The sequence below is a fragment of the Schistocerca serialis genome, chromosome 6 (genome assembly GCF_023864345.2).
Source record: "Schistocerca serialis cubense isolate TAMUIC-IGC-003099 chromosome 6, iqSchSeri2.2, whole genome shotgun sequence".
In the NCBI taxonomy this organism is placed as follows: domain Eukaryota; kingdom Metazoa; phylum Arthropoda; class Insecta; order Orthoptera; family Acrididae; genus Schistocerca; species Schistocerca serialis.
Window position 1 is genome coordinate 389339902 of NC_064643.1, and position 25680 is coordinate 389365581.

A 25680-nucleotide genomic window follows, 5' to 3' on the forward strand; every position below is an offset into this window, starting at 1 on the left:
ACTTGAATTCAATCATTCCCACAAATGGAACTTTTGTGTTTGGAGTTGGTTGTTTACTGTGCGGGAATCGGCTTTCGTGTGCAGTGTAAACATGAACTATGTTAAATGCTAACAGAAAAGTAAGGCTATGAAGACGGGGCGCGAGTCGTGCTTGGGTAGCTCGGTCGATAGCGTACTTGCTCCCGAAAGGTAAAGCTCCCGATTTCGAGTCTCGGTCCGGCACATATAGTTTCAATCTGACAGGAAGTTTCATATCAGCGTACACTCCGCTGCAGAGTGAAAATCTCATTCCGGTAACAGAAAAGTAAATTACCAGGAAAAGTTAGCCGCGAAGGAACTAGGGCCTCCGAGAACAGATCCTTTGGTTGAGTGACGAAATCAAATAAGCGTGGCTGCAAGCAAGGAAGTATACGGCTAACACAAGTTGTCGTTTGGGTGCAGCGTAAGAATATCTGATTTTCAACCCGGAAGTCAATTCGTGAACTAATACATCTGTTAGGGATCTTGTACATTTGTCCGAAAAAATGGAAAAGCGCGAAAACTCCCACTTACACAAAAATACGAAATGGAGACTTGCGAAAGCTTATACATTATTTAGTTAAGGCCCTAAACTGTACTTAATTATGTACAATACAACAAAATTCCACAAAATAATTCTTTCTTTTGTCAGATAAGTTATGCATCTTACTATTATTATTATTGGCAGTCGCTGTAGTTGTATAAACTTGTTGATAACTGTTATAAAGCAAATGCTGTTAATATCAGACTCTCAAAATTATCAGAATCTAATAGTTTGTGAACACCCAGAATGTATACTCACTGCGCCGGGCTGCCTGACTAATCGCGAGATTTTTTTTTTTTTTTTCTTCTGAAGAGTGGGACAACCTTTTGTCTCTGCTCTGAACATTCCACAAGCCAGCTTTGAAAACTTAAAAGTTTAAAGATTATTCCCATACTTCTGCAATCAAAGCCAAGGAAGCTACACTGATCCGATGATCGCACTTGCACTCCTAATTAACCGCACATGCATGTATCACAGAGCTAATTGGGGTTATGGGTAACGTAGGATGCTGACGCGAAACAAAGAGAATGAAATCAATAATGCTGTTTCCACAAGAAACGTGCCTCCAGGTATGACTATGTGATAAGTAAAAAGTAGAAAAGCAATAGGCTGCATGTGGTGAACCAAGTTAGTCGTTCCAAACAAAAATATCGTGAAAGGCAACTGGGACAGACGTCTTTCACCATCAGCTGATCCCTTCTTTTAGTCAAGTTGTGCTACAAATTTCTTTTCCGCCGTATTCTGTTTAGTTCCTCCTCATTAGTTATGGAATCTACCCATCTAATCTTCAGTAATCTTGTGTAGCACCACACTTCAAAAGCTTCCATTCTCTTCTTGTCTGAACTGCTTGTCTTCGGAATTTCACTTCTTCACAAGGCTACAATCCAGACGAAAAGCATCAGGAAAGACTTCCTAACAAATTCATATTAGATGTTAACAAACTTCTTTCTTTCACAAATGCTTTTCTTGCCGTAGCCAACCTGCATTTTGTATCCTCTCTACTTCGACTATCGTCAGTTATTTTGCTGCCCAAATAGCAAAACTCATCTACTACTTTTACTGTATCATTTCCTAATCTAATTCCCTTAGCATCGCGTGGTTTACTCCAACGATGTTCCATTACCCTCGTTTTACTTTGGTTGATGTTTATCTTATAACAAATTATGTATACATCCCATTCCACCACTTTATGTGCATGAGGGAGAGAGAGAGAGAGAGAGAGAGAGAGAGAGAGAGAGAGAGGCCTGAAAGTGAAATTCAACCAGCCAAAGCTTGCCCTTCCGAAACATTCCTGTCGCAAGTATGCGAAACGGAACTTCTTTTTCTCCAGCGCCGCGCATCAAGCTAACGTTACTGTATCCGTAGTTTGGGCTATTTTTATTCCTTCATATGCGTCATCAAATATGTAAGTTATGACAAACCAAAAAAGAAGAAATAACGCCTAAGAAGTAACCGCATCGTGACGTTATTAATATACTTTTTCTGCATACGTACTATTCACTCACTGTCAGCTTCGAACTGCGCGCAGTGGTTGTTGGGAGCGAGTGTGAGGGGTTCTGTCTCAATTCCGCCGCTCACTACACCCGCGGCGAGTGTGCATACAGGTACAGCCAGTACCTCCTTTAGGAAATGGTGATACAGCTTAGGAAGAATTCCGAGTCGTTGAAGGAATCAACCTTTCGTATTAACAGGTACAAAATAGCTAGCATCACTCTGCAACGCCAGTGCGTCATGGTTGCTATCCGACATGACTGCTTTTAGATACACCCGCTCTCCCGCGGAAGGACAGTATCACAAACTGGCGGCGTAGGATTTACCACAGCTTTGTTGCCCTTCTAAAATAGAATTGGCTGGGATATGCTTATAAGACAGGCTTTTAATTACACAAATAACAAACGAATTGCGTAGCTAGGATGCCTGATTCGCACGAATGTTGCACTTGTGCTGACTGTAGAGGAGCTGGTGTCGCGAGTTGATAACTGTAAAATAATATGAAGATGAGACTAGTAACCCATGATTAAGCGCAATGTTATACACGAGTAGCACTTCGAGGAGATGTTTATTGTTACGCAATTGGCACATGAACCTAACTGTAAGTATAGCAAATAGTTTCCTACTAGTTGGTAGTGTTTTCAAATTGCAGGTCATCCAGAAAATGAGACTTCATGGAATATGCTCGTGCCATTATTCAATTTTATTTATTTATTTAGCTTCCATGTCATTGTACAAACGATATTGGACTTGTCATACACAGAAATTAAAATAAGGAATTTACAAAATGAAATCACCTGCAATATACAGTTTCTTTGCATGTGAGTTTTGTATAATAATTTGTTTCTAACAACTACGTATAGAATAAATAGTAATATAGATAATATAAACTGAAACTGCATAGAAACTTCTCACATGATTTATCAAACAACTGCATTACATATTACCATAAGTGAAAATGTGACAGAGCAGAGAACATTTTGCCATTAAAGATTCGAGGAAAATGAGCAATTAGGTATATTTCAAGGAAATAACATGCAAAGCATATGCCATTATACACACATATTATTGGGGTGGTTTCATGTCGCTCGCGTAATGGTATATTAAGCGTTTTACCATACGCACTTGATCCATTCTGGGAAGGATGCAGGGAACTTACCGCCCAAGTTCCCCACCCAATAACCGGTTGTTGTGGCGGGGATATTGTATAAGTTGGCAACAGGCGGGGAAAGTCCTTAGAGGCCCAAAGACACCCGTGTTCCACAGATTTGTTCGCTTTCGCTACCAGAAAAGGTCGAAGTTACTTATAGAATAACCTTGATTGTGCGTATAGTACGTTGCGCGGAAGGTAAATGTGGGTTGAGATAGCCAGTAGACATCGGTGTAAATCTACAGCGCAGTGGCAGCGCACTGCTTGGCGCTTTACCTCACGTCGTTGTTGTCCCCTCCACCTTCAACTGTCTCCCTTCCTCTGCGCCGTCTGCGGTGTCAAGGCAGCGGGAGAAGGGGGGGGTATGAGTATGAGATATACGCTTCTCGTCGAAGTCTGGCACCTGTCATTTGGGTAGAGAAGTGCATAGGGTGATTTTACAATGTTACGTCAGGGAAAGTAAGAAACCAAACGCGCAGTGCACGGAGCTCAGTAGAAGTCTGAACGAAACAATAACATGTCAAGATCTTTGCGTAACCTGTATTGTGTTTTGGGAAAACAAGCGCGTGATATTGGTTTTAGATGTGTGTGCTCTCCGAAATTAAACAGCGGCAGCTTTCGTAGACATTATATTAACACTTTCCTGATAAGTGAAACCAACCGCCGAGCATGTGTTCAAGCAAAAAGGTATTATAGTAACTGATGATAATGTTTATTGTTAGACGCTGCACCAACTGATATTTTTATTACATATTGTGCCGAATACGTTGTTATTTCGTTGCCAGATCAAAGTCAAGCTTAAAGCCGACTACTGATATTTCATTTGCTGCACGATCGACAACTTCAAATGAGAGCGAGAGGGACCAGTTTTTGGCTGTTTTTCCTCACATTGTTAAAGACTTAACAGATGCTGGGTTTGGTTCTGAGATATCAGAAGCAAAGGAACGGTTTGCAAAGGTAATACTTTTATGGTTACCCACTTGAAGTGCGATATATGTATTGTGCTGTGTGTGCTAACAGCAGCTACTAAAATAGCCAATATATTTGTAAAGCTAGTTGCACAAGGAATGTTTCTAAGAAAAGTGAATCTTAGTAATATGAAATTGATGGTGAAATTATGCTTCCAGGTAGTATTTTTTCAGATGTTTACTTTTCACATGAGACTAGGTACTACTGTATTGGTGTGTATTGCAGTGCGCCCTTCATTCTCAGTGTCACATAAGCCAACTTCTGACTTTGCCAGCATTTGTCATAGGAGATTTATCCAGTATAATTATGTTTTGTCGTAGAATATCTATAAACATGTTCACATTTTTGTATGTTGAAAATGTCAACAAAAACAGCAACTATTGCTCAGCCTAATGGCTTTCTAAGAATGAGTCTACTGACCATAAAAAAGTTTTAACCATAAAAACAAAGACAACTTTCTTACAATATCGAGATTTTAATAAGGAGATGCAGTAATTTCAATGCCAAGTGTGCTAACCAGAAGCAGAAGTGATTGGGAGACAATTAAGATGATGATGATGATGATAACATGAGAAGCAACAGAGAAATCTAGATGACATATGACCATATCTGAATGTATTATGAAAGTGGTAATCTTCACTTAAATCTCTCATTGAGCTCATAACACACAATGAAGAAAGATTGCCCCAAAACTATTGTAAAGGCCTACACTGCCACTTAAGCACAACTTTCCAGTTTCATACCATTATACTGATTTCTCTGTTCTTGTTGTTAATGTTTAACTGATAAACAAAAGTAACTGTTCATCCATTGTGTTCTGTAGGTTCCATCATGAAAGAGAACCTCCACTGACATAAAATGAGTCAAATATGAGCACCTGACAAAAACTAGCTGAACATCATGCCACCCTATTGAAGGAAACAGTAGTTGTATAAGTATGTTGGTGGATAAAAAAATGACAGTGTTAACAGTATAGCAAAATACTTTCTCTTTGGTATAATTTCTCTGATCAGAAACCTTGCTTTGATAACTTGAATAGCTTGTGAAATATTTATGTTGACATTTGGGGACAGATGGTATGTTTTCTATTTACTGAAGGGAGTTTTTCTCTTGTGCAACAAGGCTTTATGTGTGATTTACATATTGATACTGTGTTTAATAATATGTGAATGATCATAGATGACTGTCCTCAGTTGGTATGGATTCCAGTTGTGCAAAAGATGTTTCTGTAAATATTTAATTAAAAGAAGAAAGATTATGATTTAAAGTCACATTGATGATACAGTCATTGGAGACAGATCCCAAGCTCAGATTAGGGAAGAAAAATGGTCATGTCCGTGTGAAAAGAATCATTTGACTAATATTTTCTGCTTGATTTAGGGAAACTGTGGAAAACGTATCTCTGTATGGCTGAAAGAATATTTGCACCACATTCTCTCAACTGTGAGATCATTCTCTCACCATTGTGCCACATTTCTCAGGATAAGTTATTCAAAAGTACTGAGTCAACACTATGAATACATGATCCATTACCAAGTTCCATTACTGGAGATATAGTTGAATGGTACGGAAGCATTAAACCTTTGCAAATTAACTGCTGTATTTGCTCATTCACTCACTAACATAAACCTGTGTTCCAAACAGGAAACTGGCTCATAAAATTGCAATGCTCTCTTCTTAGAGCGGAACAGAAGTTATAATTGTACTTTCATTCATTTACATGATAGAAGACTGTAAACTTCCTTTCCATGGAGTTGTTCTGAATTGTTTATATCAGTGAGACCTTCCTTGTTCACAGAATAACATAGTTAATTATCCAGGCAATTATTTGGTCCATTTATAGTTAATTGCTTCTATCCAGACAACAGTTGATTACTGATCTGTTCCAACTTCATGGGATATAATTTTTTATATTTTGTTTTTGGGGTATTTCAGACTGTGATGTCAATATTTTTTCAGCTGTGCTATTTGTGTTTAAGAATTAATATTTATTAGGCACTAGCACTGACAATATCTATGGCAGAAAAGGGGTATTTACAAATCAGCTGCTGCTGCAAGACCATCTTTGAAACACGGCTATCCCGTACAGTTTTAGACATCGTCTATCTGTTAAGTTTTTGGAACTGTGTGAAATGATTTCAACATGATAAGAATAGTAAGCAGCAAAGCAAAAAGATGGAAAATGGAAATGTGTGTGCACATTTTCTGAAGTAGGCCTAACTTAACTTCATTCTGTGGGTAAGAAAGAAAAATGAGAAAAAAGGAAGGCAATGAGAAATTAAAAGACTTGATTCAGATGACCTCTGCTAATAATGACTTACATAAAAAATCATTGCAAAAGTCGTGGCAACTGTTTCTTTTCTCAAAAATGGTAACAAAATTAAAAATTATGAACTACACAAATGGAAGGTTAGTTCATATTTACCTGTAGGGAGATGGATGAATGTACACACTGCCATAAAGGTGTAGCATGAGCAAAAAGGTGAAAGAAAGTTTGTTGGTGCAAACATATTTTACTGTCAGTTGCAACAGTACACAATAGTACATTACAAACTACACCTATTCCATGGCATCTCACCAAGAATCCACAGTAATGTGACAGACAATTTCAGTCCTTTTACCCTACTTGAACAGTGTTCTGTTTTAAAGACTGCAGTTCATTGTGGAAGGAATGTGTGACAATGTCCCGAGGGGCTTGTGGAAATGGTAGGAAATGCTGCTCTACTGTCCTGTTCAGAGGCTTGGTGGGTAGCTGCATTCAGGCACGGCAGTGCTGCAGCAGCCGATGTGCACCATTCCGGGTGGTCAGTCACTGTGCGTACGGACTGTGCTCGTACCGAGATCACTCAGTGCTTGGAGAACAAGAGAAGATGGATGCTATAGGAATTGCAGCACCATACTGTTATTGAGAAGACAACAATCTACATAATTTTATGCGGCGTGCTACACAAGTGTGAAGTTTTCTGCAAAATGGATGCCTTATGCACTAAGTGGAAAAGTGGACATGTTATGAAACATGCCATGTGCATCTAGCACATTGCAAGGAGGAAGGGAGGGAGATATGCTTGTGAGAATCCTCACCATAATTGAATTCTAGGCCAGGGCCTATGAGCCAGATCTGAAACACCCATCCGTAGAATGGTGTCATCCAGGTTCACCACACAGACAGGAATTAGTAATCATAGCCTATGATATTAGAGGTGTGATTTTGTTTCATTTTGTCCTACATGGACAAACTTTTAATGCACTGTACTGCTGTCACACTTTCCTGCAATGACACCTACAACTGTGCACACAGGAGAAACCTCCTGAATGTCTACATGATGCAGTAATTCTTCAGGACAATGAGAGTGCCCATATGACAATGTGTGTGCAGAATCTGCTCGTGATGGGGGATGGGAAGTAAATTCACCATATTCCCCAGACTTAGCATCTTGTGATTATGATCTCATACCAGAACTAAAAGAACAATTATGTAGAACACATGAAGACATTGCACATAAGTAACGTGTGAGATCAGACAATTCACTCATAGTTAGGCCACCGGTGTTTGGTGTTTTCCACAGCACTGGTAGTGCTGTGAATTTGTTGGGCCCTATTGCGAGGGACTTGAAGGTGTCACAAGTCTATGTTCCTGCCCTGTACTACTGTGTACTGTTGCAATTGACACGTTTAAATTGACAAGATTTGTTTAATCTTTTTTCTTGCGCTTTTCTTTGTGGCAGTGTGTGCATTCATCCATCTCCCTTCCTGTAATGTTTACGTATGAACTAACATTCCGTTTGCATATTTCAGAATTTTTTAATTTGCTACCATTTCTGAGACAAAAATAGTTGCCATGGCTTTTACAGTCACCCAGTTAGCCAAAGAGAAGAGAGAAATATTGAGGAAATATGAAAAAATGCAAACAAATAGAAGAGATGAGAATAGGGATAAAATGGGTAGGAAACAACAGGAAGCGTGGGAAAGATAAAGGAAAAAGGTGCATGATGGAAGCTCACTTTGAATAGTAAAAATGTAAGAGGAGTGACAATGCAAAATTGTGGATTTGATGCGTTTAGTTTGCAGTGAAGTTTGCCAACTATAAATGCCATTATTTTCCATATTAGCTGACAAAAATTATTGGTTACCACACTTATTTCTCAATTTCTTTCAGGTCCTTCATTATAATGTCCCTGGTGGTAAGATGTCACGAGGGTTAGCAGTTGTGCAAGCTTATCGTATGCTTACTAAAGACAGTCTGCATAGTGCAGAAAATGTATTCTTGGCCCACGTTATGGGATGGTGTGTGGAAATGGTATGTGGAAGTTTATTGGCTGATAAGATTTTTGCATGAAGATTCTGAGGTATGTTTAGCTAAGAAATAATTTTATTCTGCTGTTAATTTTTGGTAATTTATGCCCTATGAGGATATAGGTGTTCATCATGGTAATAGAGGTCAAAAGTATTTTAATACAGCTACTGCTGTTACTGTTGGTAATTCTGTTGAGTTGTCTTTACTGAATGTGCGTGAAAATAAGTTGCTTGGTACCAGAATAAATTTTCGCTTAGCAGTAGTATGTGTACTGATTTGAAACTTACTAGGAGATTAAAGCTGTATGCTGGAATGGGACTTGAATTCAGAACCTTGCCTTTCGTGTGCGAAAAGTAAGGTTACGTGTTCAAGTCCCCATGTGGCACAAAATTTTAATCTGCTGCCAAGTTCAAATTTCTTGGTAGTTATCAATTCTGACAGCTCCCTTCGTAAAACTGTAGCACCGAAGTTATTATGACTAAAGTTTTATTTAATGTAATGGTCTTAAACATCTCCCAGCTTAATCAGTTTCTTAACATTACTAAAATCTGAAGTTCCCAAGTGCTGTAACTGTGTCCTCCTGCCAAACTACCTTTCTGACTGTAGACATTCTACTTTATGTACTATATGAATGATGAACTACATCATTGTTGAAAACTCAAGAACATAATGCCTGAAAATACTTCGAAGAAGATTCCATTGTTGCCAGGTTCACTGAAGTACTGGTACCTGCTGGTCTTCAAACTGCTTATTTTACCCTTAAATTTTTTTACTGATATTTATTCCATGGCAGGTAAAATTGATACAATTTCTGTAAAAATTAAAAAAAAAAAACAAAATTTTATGAAATCTGATGGCATCAGTAGATTGTGGTTACTGCTTAGGAAAAAAGTAGAAATTGTAGCAATATATTATTGTGTTTCTGATTTTTATTTAAATTTTTATTCACTCCTAGTGTTTTGTTCTTCAGCACATTTTCTCATAGTTTACCAGTTTTGATGACCTATTTGTGTTACGAGCACCACAAAATCAGTAGAAAAGGAACAATTGTTAACAGTTTCATAGTAACAACATATTACATGATGAAAATGAGATAATATTTATGTCACCAGTGTGTCTATACAGGACAGTCTTTTTCACAATGAAAAACAAAACCTTCCGTACACTTGTGTTGCTTTATAACGTAAAGAAGAAAAAGAGAATATTTTCAAATGGCCAGTGAAAATAAAAAGAAAACAGTCATGTAGAACATATCACTACTCTCATTCACAGGACTGTTAATATCTTTATCCCAAATGCATCTTTAAATGTGGCAGATGACTAGTGCCATGGCACTGTGGAAGTTTCATCATGATCCATCTGCTGACAATCTTGTAGCTTTTTACATTGCTTGGGCAAAAGCTCAGTGCATTATCAAAGAGAAGAAAAGGCAGCTGTGGCAAGAATTCTTACAACGTATTAACCAGTTCACATTATCAGCATAGATGTGAAAATTAGTGAGAAGGATCAGTGTAAAAAGTTATGCATGAACTATAGTGTCATTACAGGAAAATGATACTGTAACCCAGGAGATGCCAAAATACTTCAAACAAATTACATCTTGTCCATTTGGTCCCCTCCCATGAATTAACCAATCAACCAACATATAATTCCTGTCAAGATCACGCATTCTGACACAGGTGGGAATTAGATGAGAAGGCACCATTAGACTTTATCTCCAGTAAAACTGAAGAGTTTAAGCACCCCACTGCAGCAACAATAATGAGATACTGTGCTATAGAACCTGCTGGCAGTTAGTTTTCTTTTAATATTTCTATGGTTACATGTGTTTGATATCCGTTTGATCATTGGAAGCAAAATTTGCACATCTATCATACATCTTGCATAATCATAATGGTGAAATAGAGCAATGTGGATTTTTACAGAGGCATGTCGACTGTCTTTTAGGAGAGGGAAGAGGGAATGATACCATTACCAGTATATTAAATGCACCAAATAGTCACCAAAAGGACTCAGTGTGCTAATACTATATAAAACTTCTAGCCTCACTAATGGCCTCAGTTTGGTGAGGAAGAGTGTCCACAATTTCTTCAGGTATGCCATATCCAGCTGAAGCCACTCATTGATGACTGCATTCTATAGAACTACCTCAACTGCTACATTTCCCTCACTATTCCAAAGTCTTCGACATTTGTTATGGCTTTAAGAGTGAATGATTTAGCAGGCTAGTCGAAGTGTGATAGGGCACTTGAGTGTTCATCATAACTGGTACATGTGTGTAGATCTCTGTGAATGTGGCTGTTGTCACCTTGGAAGATTGGAGCATCCGCAATATACCCGAAGATGTAGAAGAAAGTGATCTCTGTGAATGTTGGAATAAAAATCATGGTTCATGTTCATAGTAAACTGCACAAGGGAACGCAAGTGATGCAATGAAAAACTCCCAAAACATCACAGAACTACCTCAAGCCTGAACTATGCCCTCCACACATGCGTATCAAACACTTCATTGAGCCATCGGTTCACTCAGTGCCTTGTATCATTTGTAAAGAGGTGCAATCAAAACTCTTGAGGCCACAACAATGCCTTTACTCAGCAACTGTCCAGATTCCATGTTTGTCTCTTTGAAGACAGTGTGAGCTGTGAGCAATGGCCTTCTGTGAGGTACCTGACTCCAAATGTCCACTGCTTGCAGTTCTCTTTGCACTGTTTGCATGGAAACTGGTTGAGATGGACCTGAATTCACTGATAGCAGCAGTTCCATTTGGCAGATGTGAAACCAAAAGTCAGTGACAGGGCGTGACACTTGTCTTCTGTCCCCCTCAGTTAGGATCTTTTTGCGGCCACTGTTCTTACACCAAAGTGGCAGCAAGTGGTACACCATTCCTTGTAGACACATTGGACAGTCTGTGTCAACACATCGGCAAACCGGCAACTTCATTCACTGTATCATTATGTATGCGTTCAAACATGATAGTTCCTGTCTGCCATTCTTTTGTGCCGATCAGTGTGACTGTGGTAGTTTTATACAACCAAAGGCACAAATACACCACTTCACTGCCGTTACTTACTCTAATGGTGGGTCATCTACTACTAATTGTACGCCATATGTAGTGTTCCAAAGTGACCAGTGTGCTCTTCGAAGGAGGTGACTAATGTTTTGCCCGGTGAGCTAGTGTACACTCTGCTACACAGAATAGGCTCACAGAAAACACTTTATTAATAAATTAACAAGACAGGAAGCTATTTTTTCTGCACTTCATATCATTGTTTTCTCCGGCATATCATCCATACCGCAATGCTATGAGATATTTTATATTTTGACTTACAGATAGCATATTTTTACTTCTGGAGGTGTTACTAGGTACATGGACATAGGAATGTTTAAATTAATATTTGGCTTACTAATATTTTTGAAGTTTTGGCCCATATTTTTGTATCACACATTGACTAATGGCAGTAATTTACAGTGAATTTATTAAAAAGAAAAAGAAAACAACTTCCATTCAACCTGTATGGTGCTGTCATTATGGTGCAATGTCCTCACTACAATTTTCAACAGTGTTCTGTGTAGTTGCGAGCGCATTATGTGGGAGCCAAGTGAATTCCTGTCAGTATTTTTGGTTATTACTTTCCCAACTAATTTAATATGTAGGTCATTGTGTTAGAGTATTTTCTTATGTTAAAAGTTTCCTTTATTTTTAGCATATGGGTTTAACTGAACATCAGTATGTTCCTAGTGGATGAAGCACTCTGAGTATGGGATGATTTTCTAATATTGTGTCTAACCCAGACTGTGACGGCAAGGTTGAAACAGAATTTGAAGCATATCTATATTACCATGAACCCCTAAATCGCAGTTTACAAGGTTTTGAAGATGATTAAAAATTCTACTGCTGCTTCAAGCAGTATGTCTCATGTAGATAGGACACTTGCGCAAAAGAGATGCGCTTCAATATTTGATGCATGTGGTATGAAAGCAACAGCTATTGACAGCTGTGCTTTTTATTTCTGAGAGTGGTTTACAATGGATTATGCAAAGACATACCACTAATTACATTCCACCTTTTGTAAATGAACCTCTGGATAATAATGTTATGTTGCATGTTTTACTCTAGAAATGTATACACTGAGGTTACAAAAGTCATTGGTTATATCCTAATATCGTGTTGTTCCTCCTTTTGCACAGTGTAGTGCAGCAACTCGGCGTGACATGGACTGATAAGTCATTGGAAGTCCCCTACAAAAATATTGAGCCGTGCTGCCTTGATAGCATCCATAATTGTGAAAGTATTACTAGTGCAGGGTTTTGTGTACGAATTGACTTCTAGATTATATCCCATAAATGTTTGATGAGATTCACGTCGGGCGATCTGGGTGTCAAATCATTTGCTTGTATTGTTCAGAATATTCTTCAAACCAATCGTGAACAATTGTGGCCCAGTGACATGATGCATGTCATCCATAAAAATTTCATCATTGTTTGGGATCATGAAGCCCATTAATGGCTACAAATGGCTCCAAGTATCTGAACATAAGGATTTACGGTCAATGATTGGTTCATTTGGACCAGAGGACCTAGTCCATTCCATGTAAACAGTCTCCACATTTATGGTGCCACAACCAACTTCTACATTGCCTTGTTGACAGTGTGGGTCCATGGCTTCTTGGGGTCTGTGCCATATGTGCCAGCAGCTCTTACCAACTGAAATCTGTCCAGGCCACTGTTTTCCAGTCATCAAGGGTCCATCAGATATGGTCATAGACTTGGGAGGGGCTATGCAGACGATGTGCTGTTAGGAAGGGCACTTACGTTGATTGTCTGTTGCAGTAGCCCATTAATGCGAAATTTCACTGCACTGTCCTAATGGATAAGTCCATTGTACAACCAACATTAATTTCTGTGGTTATTTGACAGAGTGTGGCTTGTTTGTTAGCACTGGCAAGTCTATGCAAATGCCGTTGGTCTGGCTCGTTAGGTGAAGGCTGTTGCTGTTGGCCACTGCATTGTCCCTGGTGAGAGGTAAAGCTTGATATTTGGTATTCTCTGGACACTCTTTGACACTGTGCATCTTGGAATATTAAATACGATAACTAATTCCGAAATGGATTGTCCCATGCGTGTAGTTCCAGCTACCATTTCATGTTCAAAATGTCTGTTAATTCCCATCTTGCTGCAATAATCATGTTGAAAATCTTGTCAAGCAGATCACCTGTGTACAGATGACAACTCCGCCAAACCACTGCCCGTTTATACTATGTGTACGTTATACTACCACCATCTGTATAAGTGGATATCACTATCCCATGATGTTTGTCACCTCAATGTATGTAACTTACCAGTGATCTTAGATACCAAAGTCATGTCATGAGAAACCAATTTAGAGCTGAGTATTGATTAATTCCAGTTTAAGGCTGGCTGTATTAGAAAAATGTTTTGATTGTTATGTTTCCAGATGGTGATAATTTTTCACTGTCCCAAGCTTGAGCTAAATTTAATTATTTTTATCAGTTAATCTCATCACTTGTCAGACTAACTTTGCATCTACATTTATACTCCGCAAGCCTCGTTATTGTATATTGATGGAGAGTATCATCATTGTTTCCTCCCTTTTCTATTCCATTGGGAAGCCTCCACATGAGCTTGAATTTCTTTGAATTTGTGTTCTGAATTTTGGAAAGGGAATTTTTAACTGCAGTTCTCAATACATTATTCTTGCAAGCATTTACTGTACACTGTCATTTCCTGTACATAGATGGGGGCTCTCTCTGACGTGGCATCAGCTCTGCGAGATATAGTATAGTGCTTATTGAAAAAATTGCAGCCAGTGGTCCTCTGAAATGCCATATTTAATTAATTGCTGGATAATGTTGGAAAAATTGATGGGAATACGATGAGTTATTGTGCTGTTAAAGTCTCTGCAGTAATAACAGCACGCCACCTCTTGAAAATAGGCTTGTGCATAGATGTTAACTTAAATCAGGTGCTCATTCAACAAAACTATTTCCATCGTTTTTCAGTTTTCCTATTCTAGATAGCCATGGATTCCTGATTCGAAGATGCATCATGATAAATTTATGTGCAGTATGATTATTCACATACTGGGGAAAAGGCCAAGTTCCTTCCCTTAAAATAAGAAGCTCCTTTTTTTTTTTTTTTTTTTTTTTTTTTTACAGAGTTTATCCCTTAAAATAAGAAGCTCAATGACTTTCTGTCAGAGTTTTCAAAGTGAAGTAATTTCAGATATATCACTGCTTTGTTTCTGTCTAACTTCTGAAATTTGTTTTTTAAAGAAACCAGAATTAACAATGACTGTGTGATTTACATTCCCAGTTGCAAGCATTTTTCATTGTTCTTGATGATATCATGGACAAATCAGCTACAAGGCGTGGAAGAACTTGCTGGTACCTCCATGATGACGTTGGCTTATCGGCAGTTAATGATGGCTTACTGCTAGAGAGTGGAATTTATGAGTTACTTCGAAGATATTTTCAGGACAAATCGTACTATATTGAAATCCTCAATCTCTTTCACGATGTAAGTATCGTCCCACAATATAAGTTAATTAAGTAATAATTAAAGTGTATTGACTTTGTGAAGTTTAAAAACACAGGCGGTGTCAGTTAAATTACTATACATACATACATACATACATACATACACGCATACACGCATATTCTAAAGGTTAATTTCTTGTCGATGCAATTGCTCTCTTCTGTCATTAACGGTTTGTTTCAGTTCCAAGTACTTATCACGTCCTATCGTCTCCTTGATGCCTTCTGAATACTTCATCCTAGGCTGCCCTCTTGCTTTTTTTGACAGTACTTTTCCTTAAAGAATATTAATGATGAAGGTGTGGTCTGATGACCTGCCCCGTAAATTTTATTTTTCACTTTTCCACTTCCATTAATACTCTTCTCTCTTTGTTGACTTCCCTCAAGACTTCCAGACTGGTTTTTCTTACCGTCCAGCTCGTTTTTGTTATTTTCCACCATATTCACATTTCAGCAGCTTCAAGTCAATTCCTTTGCAATTTGTCCACAGTCCAACTTTCACACCCGTAGAGCAGTGTACTCCATACAGATGATTTTACAAAGAATTTTCTGACATCTATATTCATGTTTCGGGATTGCAGCCAGTTAATATTGACTTTTGCCCGCTATTTCGGCTGACAACAATTCAACAATCTCCAGGTGAGTGTTTTGCACTGGAAATTGCTAGTTCACATTGCTACCTTTATATAAAAAATCGGCGGGAACATGCATGCGCAAAGCTACATGAGCGACCTCTGTTGAATTACGCACCTCTTTGAATATTGCTCAGTCTATGATGCACTGGTGCATTCATAATCAGATACTGTATGCGTGCCCTCTGTCAGAATGTGCACTCATGGAGTTAAAATTCAGATGTCAAAATGAATAAAAATAAATTCTGCTTGATGTGTCATTGGTCAGAAAAAATTTTCTTTCTGAAGAAACTAAATATATCACCAGGCCCCATGTCTTATCCAGTTGAAAGCTTCCTTCACGATTAATTAGATCTCGTGTTAAACATATTTCTACTGACTCCTTAATAATTGAATCCAAAAAGGATCTCATTGAGGTCAAGATTTCCATGACAGGGTAACCCATGGAATGTCCTGTGGAGACGCAATGTTCGGCTGTGGCTGACTTACTGGACTGAGAAATGTGCGGGTGTGGCAATCATTTTCAATGCATCTTTTATGCACTGTGCGTGTTGTCTGATTACATAGGCATTGCTGTGCCAACAAGATATTCTGTAGATTCTAGCCTTCTGCAATCCCAGATCACCTTCTGTTGAACCGAGAAGAGCATATGTCTTTGCTGGTGGGTGGAAGAGTACTTTGACTTATGTTTTCTTAAGATTCTGCCTTGTTTTGATGAAATATTTCTGACAAATGTGAGGAACGTGCTGGACTTAATCCACTGCTTCTCCTCTTGCTCACGTGGGTGGTCACTTTCTTCTTCCTTAAAGCTGTACTGGTGTGATGTGCAGAATATCCACTTTTTTGAACACTGATTGTGTGTGTTCCAGCACCTTTGTAAGGTTCTCTCCATTGGACACAACATGTACCTGGTGAACTAACATTCAAAGAATGCCCATAGTTTGTGATAGGTAGTGGCACCAAGGCGCTTGCAAGTACAGTAGGATTACAGTAAATGGAATGCCCCAGTGATCTATCCTCTTTCTGTCTGACCAAGACATGCAGAAATGGCAGACAGTCGCTCTACTTGACTTCCATCGTATTCGTGTTTGCTGGTTAAAATGTTTTTCTTTGTCATAAGTGCCTTCTGTGCCATTGCGGTCCTCTTCTCTTCTCTTCTCTTTTCTTACACTTACTCCTACTCCTACTCTATTGTCCTCTGTGATTATACTATTGAGACAGCAAAATTTTCACCTGGTCAATTCTCAAATCATCAATTTTATATTAGTTTTAATTTCTCCCATATTTTGCCATTACCTTTTTTCCACTCATTCACTTTTAATTTCCATTGTTTGAGTTTCTTATAGGACTTGCACATTCTTTTCACTTCTTTTTCAGAGTCTGCAGCTATCTCGATGTCATCAGCAAATCTAATTCAATGTAGCCTTTCACCATTGGCTTGTACTCCCTTTGTCTTGTCCTTCCTCCACGAACACATCAAATAAATTTGGGGATAGGGGACATCTTTGTCTACCTCTTGGCCTCTTCTGCTACGTTATTGAAGTTTATTTATGTGCTTTGGATCTGACACAATTGATTAATCCACAGTCTGTTCTTCCAGTCAAGCCCTACTTCTTTCGTAGTTGTAAAGAGTAGCTCCCAGTTCTCATTTTCAAAAACTTTTTCTAAGTTATTGAAGGTAAGGTAAGTTCCTCTGTCATATCCATCCCTCTCTCCAATAGCATGCACAATGCCAAAATTGCTTCTCTTGTTCTTCTGCCTACTCTAAATCCAAATTGGTCTTCTCCAAGATACATATCTACATTTCCTGTTATCCTGCTTTTAACTATATTAATGAGTATTTTGGAGGCATGTGATAACATTGATAGTGTTCTGCAATCGGCGCAGTCAACTGTGTTTCCTATTTTCATTGTGGTAATGGTTCTGCATTGTGTGAAGTCTTCTAGCATGATTCCTCTTACATAACAGTCATTTATTACTCTGGGTAGTTGGTCTTTCATGCTGTTATCTAAATTTTTCAGCAATTCTGGAGGGATATGAACAACAGCAATTGCTTTTCCTTCTCTGAAACTCCAAAGGGCATGTTCAAATTCATGTCTCATGATTGGAGGACCTTGCACTTCTCTTTCATACTCATTAATGTCTTCAATTAAATTATTGTACTTTCATTCTTGAAGTGTTTATCATTGTACAGTCCATCAATATATTCTTTCCAGTGAGCACATATCTCATCATTGTCTATCAGCAATATTCCCTCTTTACTTTTTCCTGCTACTGATTTTGTTCTAGGTTTGTACTGAAGGGCTCTGCTTTTCCTGTAAACTTTCCTGTTTTTTCTTTTTCTTCCATCTCTTCAGCAATGCTTTTGCTCCATTTCTCTTTTTCTTCTCTTCATTTGCATGTGATATGATGTTCAATTCTTTTTTGGTCATCTACATTTTCCTTCATGAGATTATTCCTTTCCTGATTTAGACTTAGTATTTCTTCTGTCACCTAAGGTTTTCTAGGTTCCAGTTTCCTTTTCCTAAAATCTCATCTGTTGCTCCAATTATACTCATCTTGATATTGTTCCACTGCATTAGCTCATCACTTCCATTAGCTATTTTATTGGTCCTTTCTTCAGAAGTCATCTGTATTTCTTCTTCTTTCAATCATCCTACTCTCTATTTCTTTTTGATGAACTCTTGGTATTTCTAAATCTGATTTTGCACTTGGTTAATGCATGTATGTGCTTCCTATGTCTGGATCTGCACAGTTGTGACATGAATTTATCTGATTACTGTACCATTGCTTCATTTGTATATAATCTTACTGAAATTGTCTTTTGTCTGGTGTCTCCTACATGTTTACTTTCTTCTAAGAAAAACTTCAAATAATGTGTTTTGTGATAAGCATATCATTTTGGTTTCAGAAATCTACCCAAGTTTCACTTCTTTCGTTTGTTTCCCCCAAGCCAGAATTTCATACTGTCTTTGATATCCTACTATTGTATTAAAATCACCCATTATTGCAACACTGTCTTTCTTTGGTCTGTTTTAATGGTTCTTCAGTATCTTCATATACAGTCTCCACAGTCATGAGCTAACACATTTTTATAGGAGTATTACACATTTTTCAAAATTATTTTGTATTTATCAGTGTTATTGGTGCCCTGCAGCAATCTGTAACACCAACCATAAATATCCCTTTGTTTTAAAGTTAAAATGTATTATTTTTGAAAATGCAATGTTTGTAGTGAATTTTTGAAAATATTTTTATAGGTTACCTTCAAAACAACAGTAGGACAGTCTCTTGATCTCTTGACTTCACAAGCAGGAAAGAATCCAGATTATACCAAATTCACAATGGATCAGTACAATGCAGTTGTAAAATACAAGACAGCATATTATTCGTTCTATTTACCTGTTGCACTAGCAATGTACATGGTAAGTATTACTGAAATTTTTACATGTAACATTATAAATTTTATGTGAGACAGGAATTTATGAAAATCGTTGAAAAACTGCAAATCCATGCTGAATTTTGAATAATGACTGAGTGATGTAGAAACTCAAAAAATGTCACTTACATTTTTGAAATTTAGGAAATTAAAACTTACTGTAACATAAAACAATAACTTATTCAGGGAATTTTGGAATTTTGACCTTGAAACACAGGGAAGTCTTAGGATGAAACATAGTTGCCATCCTGTCAGGGTTGACACAGGAACTGAAACTGAGGGTAGCAAAGCAAAAGAAGATACGATAAACTAAATGTTCCTTTACAAAGTAAAATCCAGGTGTACTGTTCTAGTTTAATTTTTGCATTACTGCAAAGATGGGTGGTATAAGTGTCAATGGTGATGAGAAACATCTAAAACTGAACAAAGCTCCAGAGCCCTATGGACTCCCTATAAAATTTTATACGGAACTTTCGTCTGAGTTAGCCTGTTTTTCTGTCCATCTTACACAGCAGATGACTCAAACAAAAAGATATCCCCAATAGTTGGAAGAGAGAAACCATTCAGGAGAGTTTCTGTGATGAAGATTAACTATTGATAGTGTCTGCCAAGAACAATATCAGTTGTGACTGGGAGAATGTAATATTTTCTGACAAATCAATATCTTCCTGAGTAAAAGACAGTCCATTATGAACATATAGGCCACATGATGTCTGTCTGGGCCCCAAATATACGCATGAGTCACCTCGACAATTTGGGTTGGATGTATTCCTGTTGACTTGGAATGCATCACAGTAAAAATGACTGTCTTGATGGCGCCTAGTATACCCATATTATGACCACATACACAGATCAACTTGCATCAAAATGGATTAATCTTTTTCCAGTGGCATAAGTATTGAGTTCACACATCAACAGTGATGCAGGAGTGGTTTGCAGAACAGAATGAAATTTCTCCTCTAGAATGGCCTTCAATTGTACTAGATTTCAGTTCCACTGAACACACATGGGCAGAGATGAGCAGACTGTTTGAGAAAATTGGCCTGGCCCAACATCAAGAACCCATGCTGGCTTTTGAAATGTCAAACTATCTGCCTGGGAGCAGGTGGAAGAAAATGAAAGATTTTTTACCTACCTCATAAACTCCCTTACTTATAGAATGCAGATGATCACTGAAGTCAGAGCCCTCTGGACAAAAGAATAAGTAGCAAAGAATCCACATGCTATGGCTTTTGTTCTCTGAAGTTTGTTACGTTTTACATGCTGTACAAATAAGAGCAATAACACAAAAATGACCAAAAATGGGGTTTTAACCACACCCTAGCATCATACAGTTGCTTTCTAGCCTGTCAACCATGCCACAAAGGTAAAAACACATTGAGGTGTGTCTTACAGCTCTTCCACCCTTAATTCCACCTCAAGACTTTTAAAAACTGTAATTCTATGAATGACACTGTGCAGATTTCTTGTGTGTTTTTGGAGAGGGCATTCTTATGGTAAAATTCTTCAGTTACATTCTTAATTATAGGCGAGTTTTACTTTTATAGGCAGCTTTGTAACAAGAGTGTTTTGGGAGAAGGTAGCAGGAGGTTGGGTACATGTGTATAATTAAGACTGAAAGACAAGGGTGTCACAATGACATTAACAAATATGAAAAGGGAAGCAAATAGGTCTGGTTCCTCAGAACATGGAAAAAGAAAAGAAAGGAAAGGAAGAATAAATGTAGTCAGAGACAAAGACAAACGACAGACCCCGAAGACTGATACCCTACACACACACACACACACACACACACACACACACACACACACACACACACACACACACACACACACACAAGGCTTTCTCTCCATTGACCTGCTGCACTGCTGGGCCAGAAGATAACTGTGGTCATCAGTCCCACGAAAATGGACACTGCCACTCCATATCCTATGATCCTTGAAAGTTAGCTGTGGCTCTTCGCTGTGGAATCCTGTGTCTTCAGCCCTAGCGTCTTCCACAATTCTCATTTGGAAGACTGTCAGCACTATATCCACCTATTGGTTGAGACAATATGCAGACAAAATAAAATTATTGAACTGTAGTTGTAACGCCTAAGCTAGGTACTGCTACAAAATTAATATTACCCTCCCAGAAAGAATAATAGAAACTTCCGTATGTAACTACTTGTGACAAAAATTAGTTAACAAAGTTCCACTATCCCATAAAATATTACTATTACAAATCTCTTCTTCTAATCATAGAATACATACAACATAAATATACCACTGCACACTATAAAGACTAAGTATTACTGTACTACTATTTGACTTAATCAGAACTGTAACCTTCTCAATTTATTTTTTAGATCATTACAGGTCACATAGGTGGAATAGGTGAGATGCAGAAACAGTGGAAAATCTCATTACTTCCCACATCCACTAACCGTAATAACATTAAGCAGGATCTTTTTAATTGGCCCCCCACTATAATTTATGAAAGTCGACAACTTTCAACTACCAGGACTTTAAAAATGCACCCAAAAAGTCAGTTCTGCATTTATAAGGCTTTGATTCCATTTGAGTTTAATGGGATTTCAGTATTTAAAACTCCTGGTAGTGGACTTCATTACAGATTATGACATGCAATTTCTTTGCTTCACTGGTCCACAAGTTCATTTACTTATGGTTTCTACATGAAGCCAATGCATTTGGATTTTGATAAAACACTTTTATACCAGGAGTGAAGACGGACAAAGGAGTGGGCATCTGACAAGGATTGCTTAAAATAAGAACCGGAGAATTAAACGGGTAAAAATGGTCCTACAGGTGAGAATATAGGATACAAGAACAAACCTAGGGGCAGCAAACAAGTTGCCGACTATCTGGAAGAGCCATCATAGTTGATTTGTGGTGGACCAGTGTCCAAAAAAACGGGAATATGAGGGGAGAACGCATGTTGTCAGGTTGGGGTCTGAGAGTAGAAAACTAGTTTCATCTGGAACCCATGCTCTTTCTGCATTCCCCGGAATCCCAAGTGACAAACTTCCCACACTTTCACTGGTCTCTGTAGGCACCACATGCAAAGTGTGCCTCGCCAGCAATCCTTAATTTGTACAATCTACTTCTGGCTTGGGCCTGAAACAAAGGGCAGCTCTGCTGCACAAGCCATGAGAATGGTACCACAAAACAGTCAACAGTTCAGAGTGTGAAAGAAAGAAAGAAAAAAAAAAAAAAAAAAAAAAAAAAATTAGCACCGGGTGAATCAATAATAAAGTACTCCTGTGCTTCCTCTATACAGGTGGTGGCCTGCACAATCCTCCCTTCTCCACAGAAGTGGTGACTACAGTGTTCACAAGTTTGTTTTATTTTATTTTATTTTTTTTAATTTACACATCAAGTTCTGTAGGACCAAATTGAGGAGCAAATCTTGGTTCTTATTTTAAGCTATCCTTGTCAGATGCCCACTCCTTTGTCCATCTTCACTCCTGTTATAAAAATGTTTTATCAAAATCCAAATGCATTGGCTTCATGTAGAAACCATAAGTAAATGACCTTGGAGGTCATGGAATGTGTCAGTACATGGAATTACAACATAAAAGTAATAACTGATAAAAATAAAATGTTTACAAACCTGAAAAAAGTCAGTCCATAAGTTTAAGTAAACACAATCAAGAATACAACAAGAATCAGCTTAATTTTTCAAGGAACTCCTTGACAGTATAGGAGTGACCCATGAGGGAGATCTTCAGTTTCGATTTGAAAGAGCGTGGATTACTGCTAAGATTTTTGAATTCGAGTGGTAGCTTATTGAAAATGGATGCAGCAGTATACTGCACACCTTCCTGCACAAGAGTTAAGGAAGTCCAACCCAAGTGCAGGTTTGTTTTCTGACGAGTATTAACTGAGTGAAAGCTGCTTATTCTTGGGAATAAGCTTATATTGTTAACAAGAAATGACAGTAAGGAATTTATATATATATTCAGAGGCCAATGTCAAAATACCTAGACTTTTGAACAGGGGCTGACAAGAGGTTTGTGGACTTACACCACTTACTGCCCGAACTGCCTGTTTCTGAGCCAAAAATATTCTTTTAGAATGGGAAGAGTTACCCCAGAATATAATACCATATGACATAAGCGAATGAAAATAAGCAAAGTAGACTAATTTTTGTTTCGAACGATCACTCACTTCAGATACCGTTAAAAATGGCAGCACTAAGTCTTTGAACAAGATCCTGAATGTGGGATTTCCACGACAGTTTACTGTCTATCTGAACACCTAGAAATTTGAACTGTTCAGTTTCACTAATCAAGTGCCCAGCCTGTGAAATTAAAATGTCAGGTTTTGTTGATTTGTCTGTTAGAAACTGTAAAAACTCAGTCTTACTGTGATTTAGCATTAGTTTATTTTCTACAAGCCATGAACTTGGGTCATGAACTGCAGTGTTTGAAACCGAGCCAATGTTCCACACAACATCCTTTACTACTAGGTTAGTGTCATAAGCAAAAGGAAATATTTTAGAGTTACACGTAATACTAGAGGGCATATCATATATATAAATAAGGTACAGGTGAGGCTCCAACATTGATCTCTGGGGCACCCCGCACTTGACCGTGCCCCACTCAGACCCCACCTCACAGCCATTCTCAACATTGTGAATAATGACCTTTTGCTGTCTGCTGCTAAAGTAAGAGGTGAAAAAATTGTGAGCTACTCGCCATATTCCGTAATGGTCGAACATCTGCAGCAATATTTTGTGAGCAACACAATCAAACGCCTTAGTTAAATAAAAAAAATATGCCTAGTGTTCGAAACCTTTTGTTTAACCCATCCAGTACCTCACAGAGAGAAGAGAATATAGCATTTTCAGTTGTTAAACGACGTCTAAAACCAAACTATACGATTGATAGCAAATTGTGTGATATAAAATGATCAGTTATCCTTTTCAATAACTTTAGCAAACACTGATGGCTTAGAAATAGGTCTAAAATTGTCTACATTATCCCATTTTATAAAGCCGCTTTACTACTGAGTACTTCAATCATTCAGGAAACTGGCCATTTGTAAAGAAAAAATGAGTCCTCAGTCTTTGGTGATTTAATTATTGACTCAATCTCCCCCTTGTCTGGATCACAGAGGAGTATTTCAGACACCAATCTCGGAAAGGCATTTGCCAAGAGAGTTATATGATTCCATGTAGAAGCTAAATTTATCAATAACAGAAATATTTTACTACAAATTGACTTTGTATCATCAACTTTGTGTTGCTGAGCAGACACTTCCTTCACAACTGACCATATGGTTTTAATCTTATCTTGTGAATTACCTGTTCTGTTTGCTTACCACATACTCTTTGTCTCCCTAGTAACATTTTTAAGCACATTACATTACTGTTTGTAATGGGCTATTGCAGCTTGATTGTGACTACTTCTAATATTTTGATATAATTCCCGCTTTGTTCTACTTGATATCATTATCCCACTAGTCAGCCACCAAGGGTGCTTATTACTGCTAGAACCCTGTTTAGAACGTTCTAATTGAAAACAACTTCAAAGAGCATGAGAAATGTGTTAAGGAAAGCATTATATTTATCATCTATGTTGTTGGCACTATAAACATCCTGCCACTCTTGTTCCTTGACAAGGTTTAAAAAACACTCTATTGCTGTTGGATTAACTTTCCTACATAGTTTGTAATTACATGTGAGATTTGTTTGAGCACAAAGGCCTTTTAGTGTTAAAATTTGTGCTTCATGGCCTGAAAGGCCATTCACACTTTTACTGACTGAATGCCCATCTAGTAATGAAGAATGAAAAAAATATTGTCTATGGCTGTGCTACTGTTCCCCTGCACCCTAGTTGGAAAAAACACAGTCTACATCAGATCATATGAATTTAGGAGATCTACCAACATCCTTTTTCTTGCACCATCATACACAAAATTTATATTTAAATCACCACATATAACTAATTTCTGGTACTTCCTACAAAGTGAATAAAGAGCCCTCTCTTGCTTGATCAGAAATGCTCTGAAGTCAAGAGTTAGGGGGCCTATAAACAACAACAATTAGAAGTTTAGTTTCACTAAATTCAACTGCCCCTGCACAACATTCAAATATCTGTTCAGTGCAGTGCCGTGATAGGTGTATGTACTCAAATGGAATACTGTTTTTTTTTTATGTATATAGCCACTCCCTCACCCCACAAGGGACTCCTTGAAAAACAGCCAGCTATTCTGTATCCTGGTAAAGGAAGCCTCTGAATTGTCAAATTATTTAAATGGTGCTCCGATACACCAATAATGTCAGAGTCAACATCTGTAAACAGTTCACTAACTTTATCTCTAATACCTCTTATATTTTGATGAAATATGCTAATTCCTTCTCTACTTGGAAACATGACATCCTTTGAAGGTGAGCCCTTAGTTAGAGGGACTTCCTTTGAGTAGGTATACCTATCAGCTCACTTCAATCTAGAAAAGGTGCCCCTCTAACACCAACTACTACAGGAATTTTTTCCCTTTACCATACATATTGAGAAGCAGGCCATGCCTAGTGAAACCTGATTTGCTGTAGACCCATCTAGCACCATTGAAATGTGACCCATTC

The 25680-nt window shown here is 38.0% G+C and overlaps 1 protein-coding gene across 3 annotated transcripts in view; it reads left to right on the forward strand.

Annotated features, from left to right (window-relative positions):
* The first annotated feature begins 3424 nt into the window (after positions 1 to 3424).
* The window catches only part of LOC126483800 (farnesyl pyrophosphate synthase-like), a 60207-nt gene continuing 37951 nt past the window's right edge, over positions 3425 to 25680 (forward strand). The window contains exons 1-5 of one of the 3 annotated variants that reach the window (XR_007587779.1): positions 3425 to 3890; positions 3989 to 4160; positions 8329 to 8469; positions 14801 to 15004; positions 18914 to 19078. Coding sequence is in view for 2 of the 3 variants with exons in the window: in XM_050106979.1 (XP_049962936.1) it covers positions 3721 to 3890; positions 3989 to 4160; positions 8329 to 8469; positions 14801 to 15004; positions 18914 to 19078 (852 nt within the window). In the remaining variant the exon portion in view is untranslated. The remainder of the gene's footprint in view (positions 3891 to 3988; positions 4161 to 8328; positions 8470 to 14800; positions 15005 to 18913; positions 19079 to 25680) is intronic. The other 2 variants (XM_050106979.1, XM_050106980.1) reach the window with 2 other exon arrangements.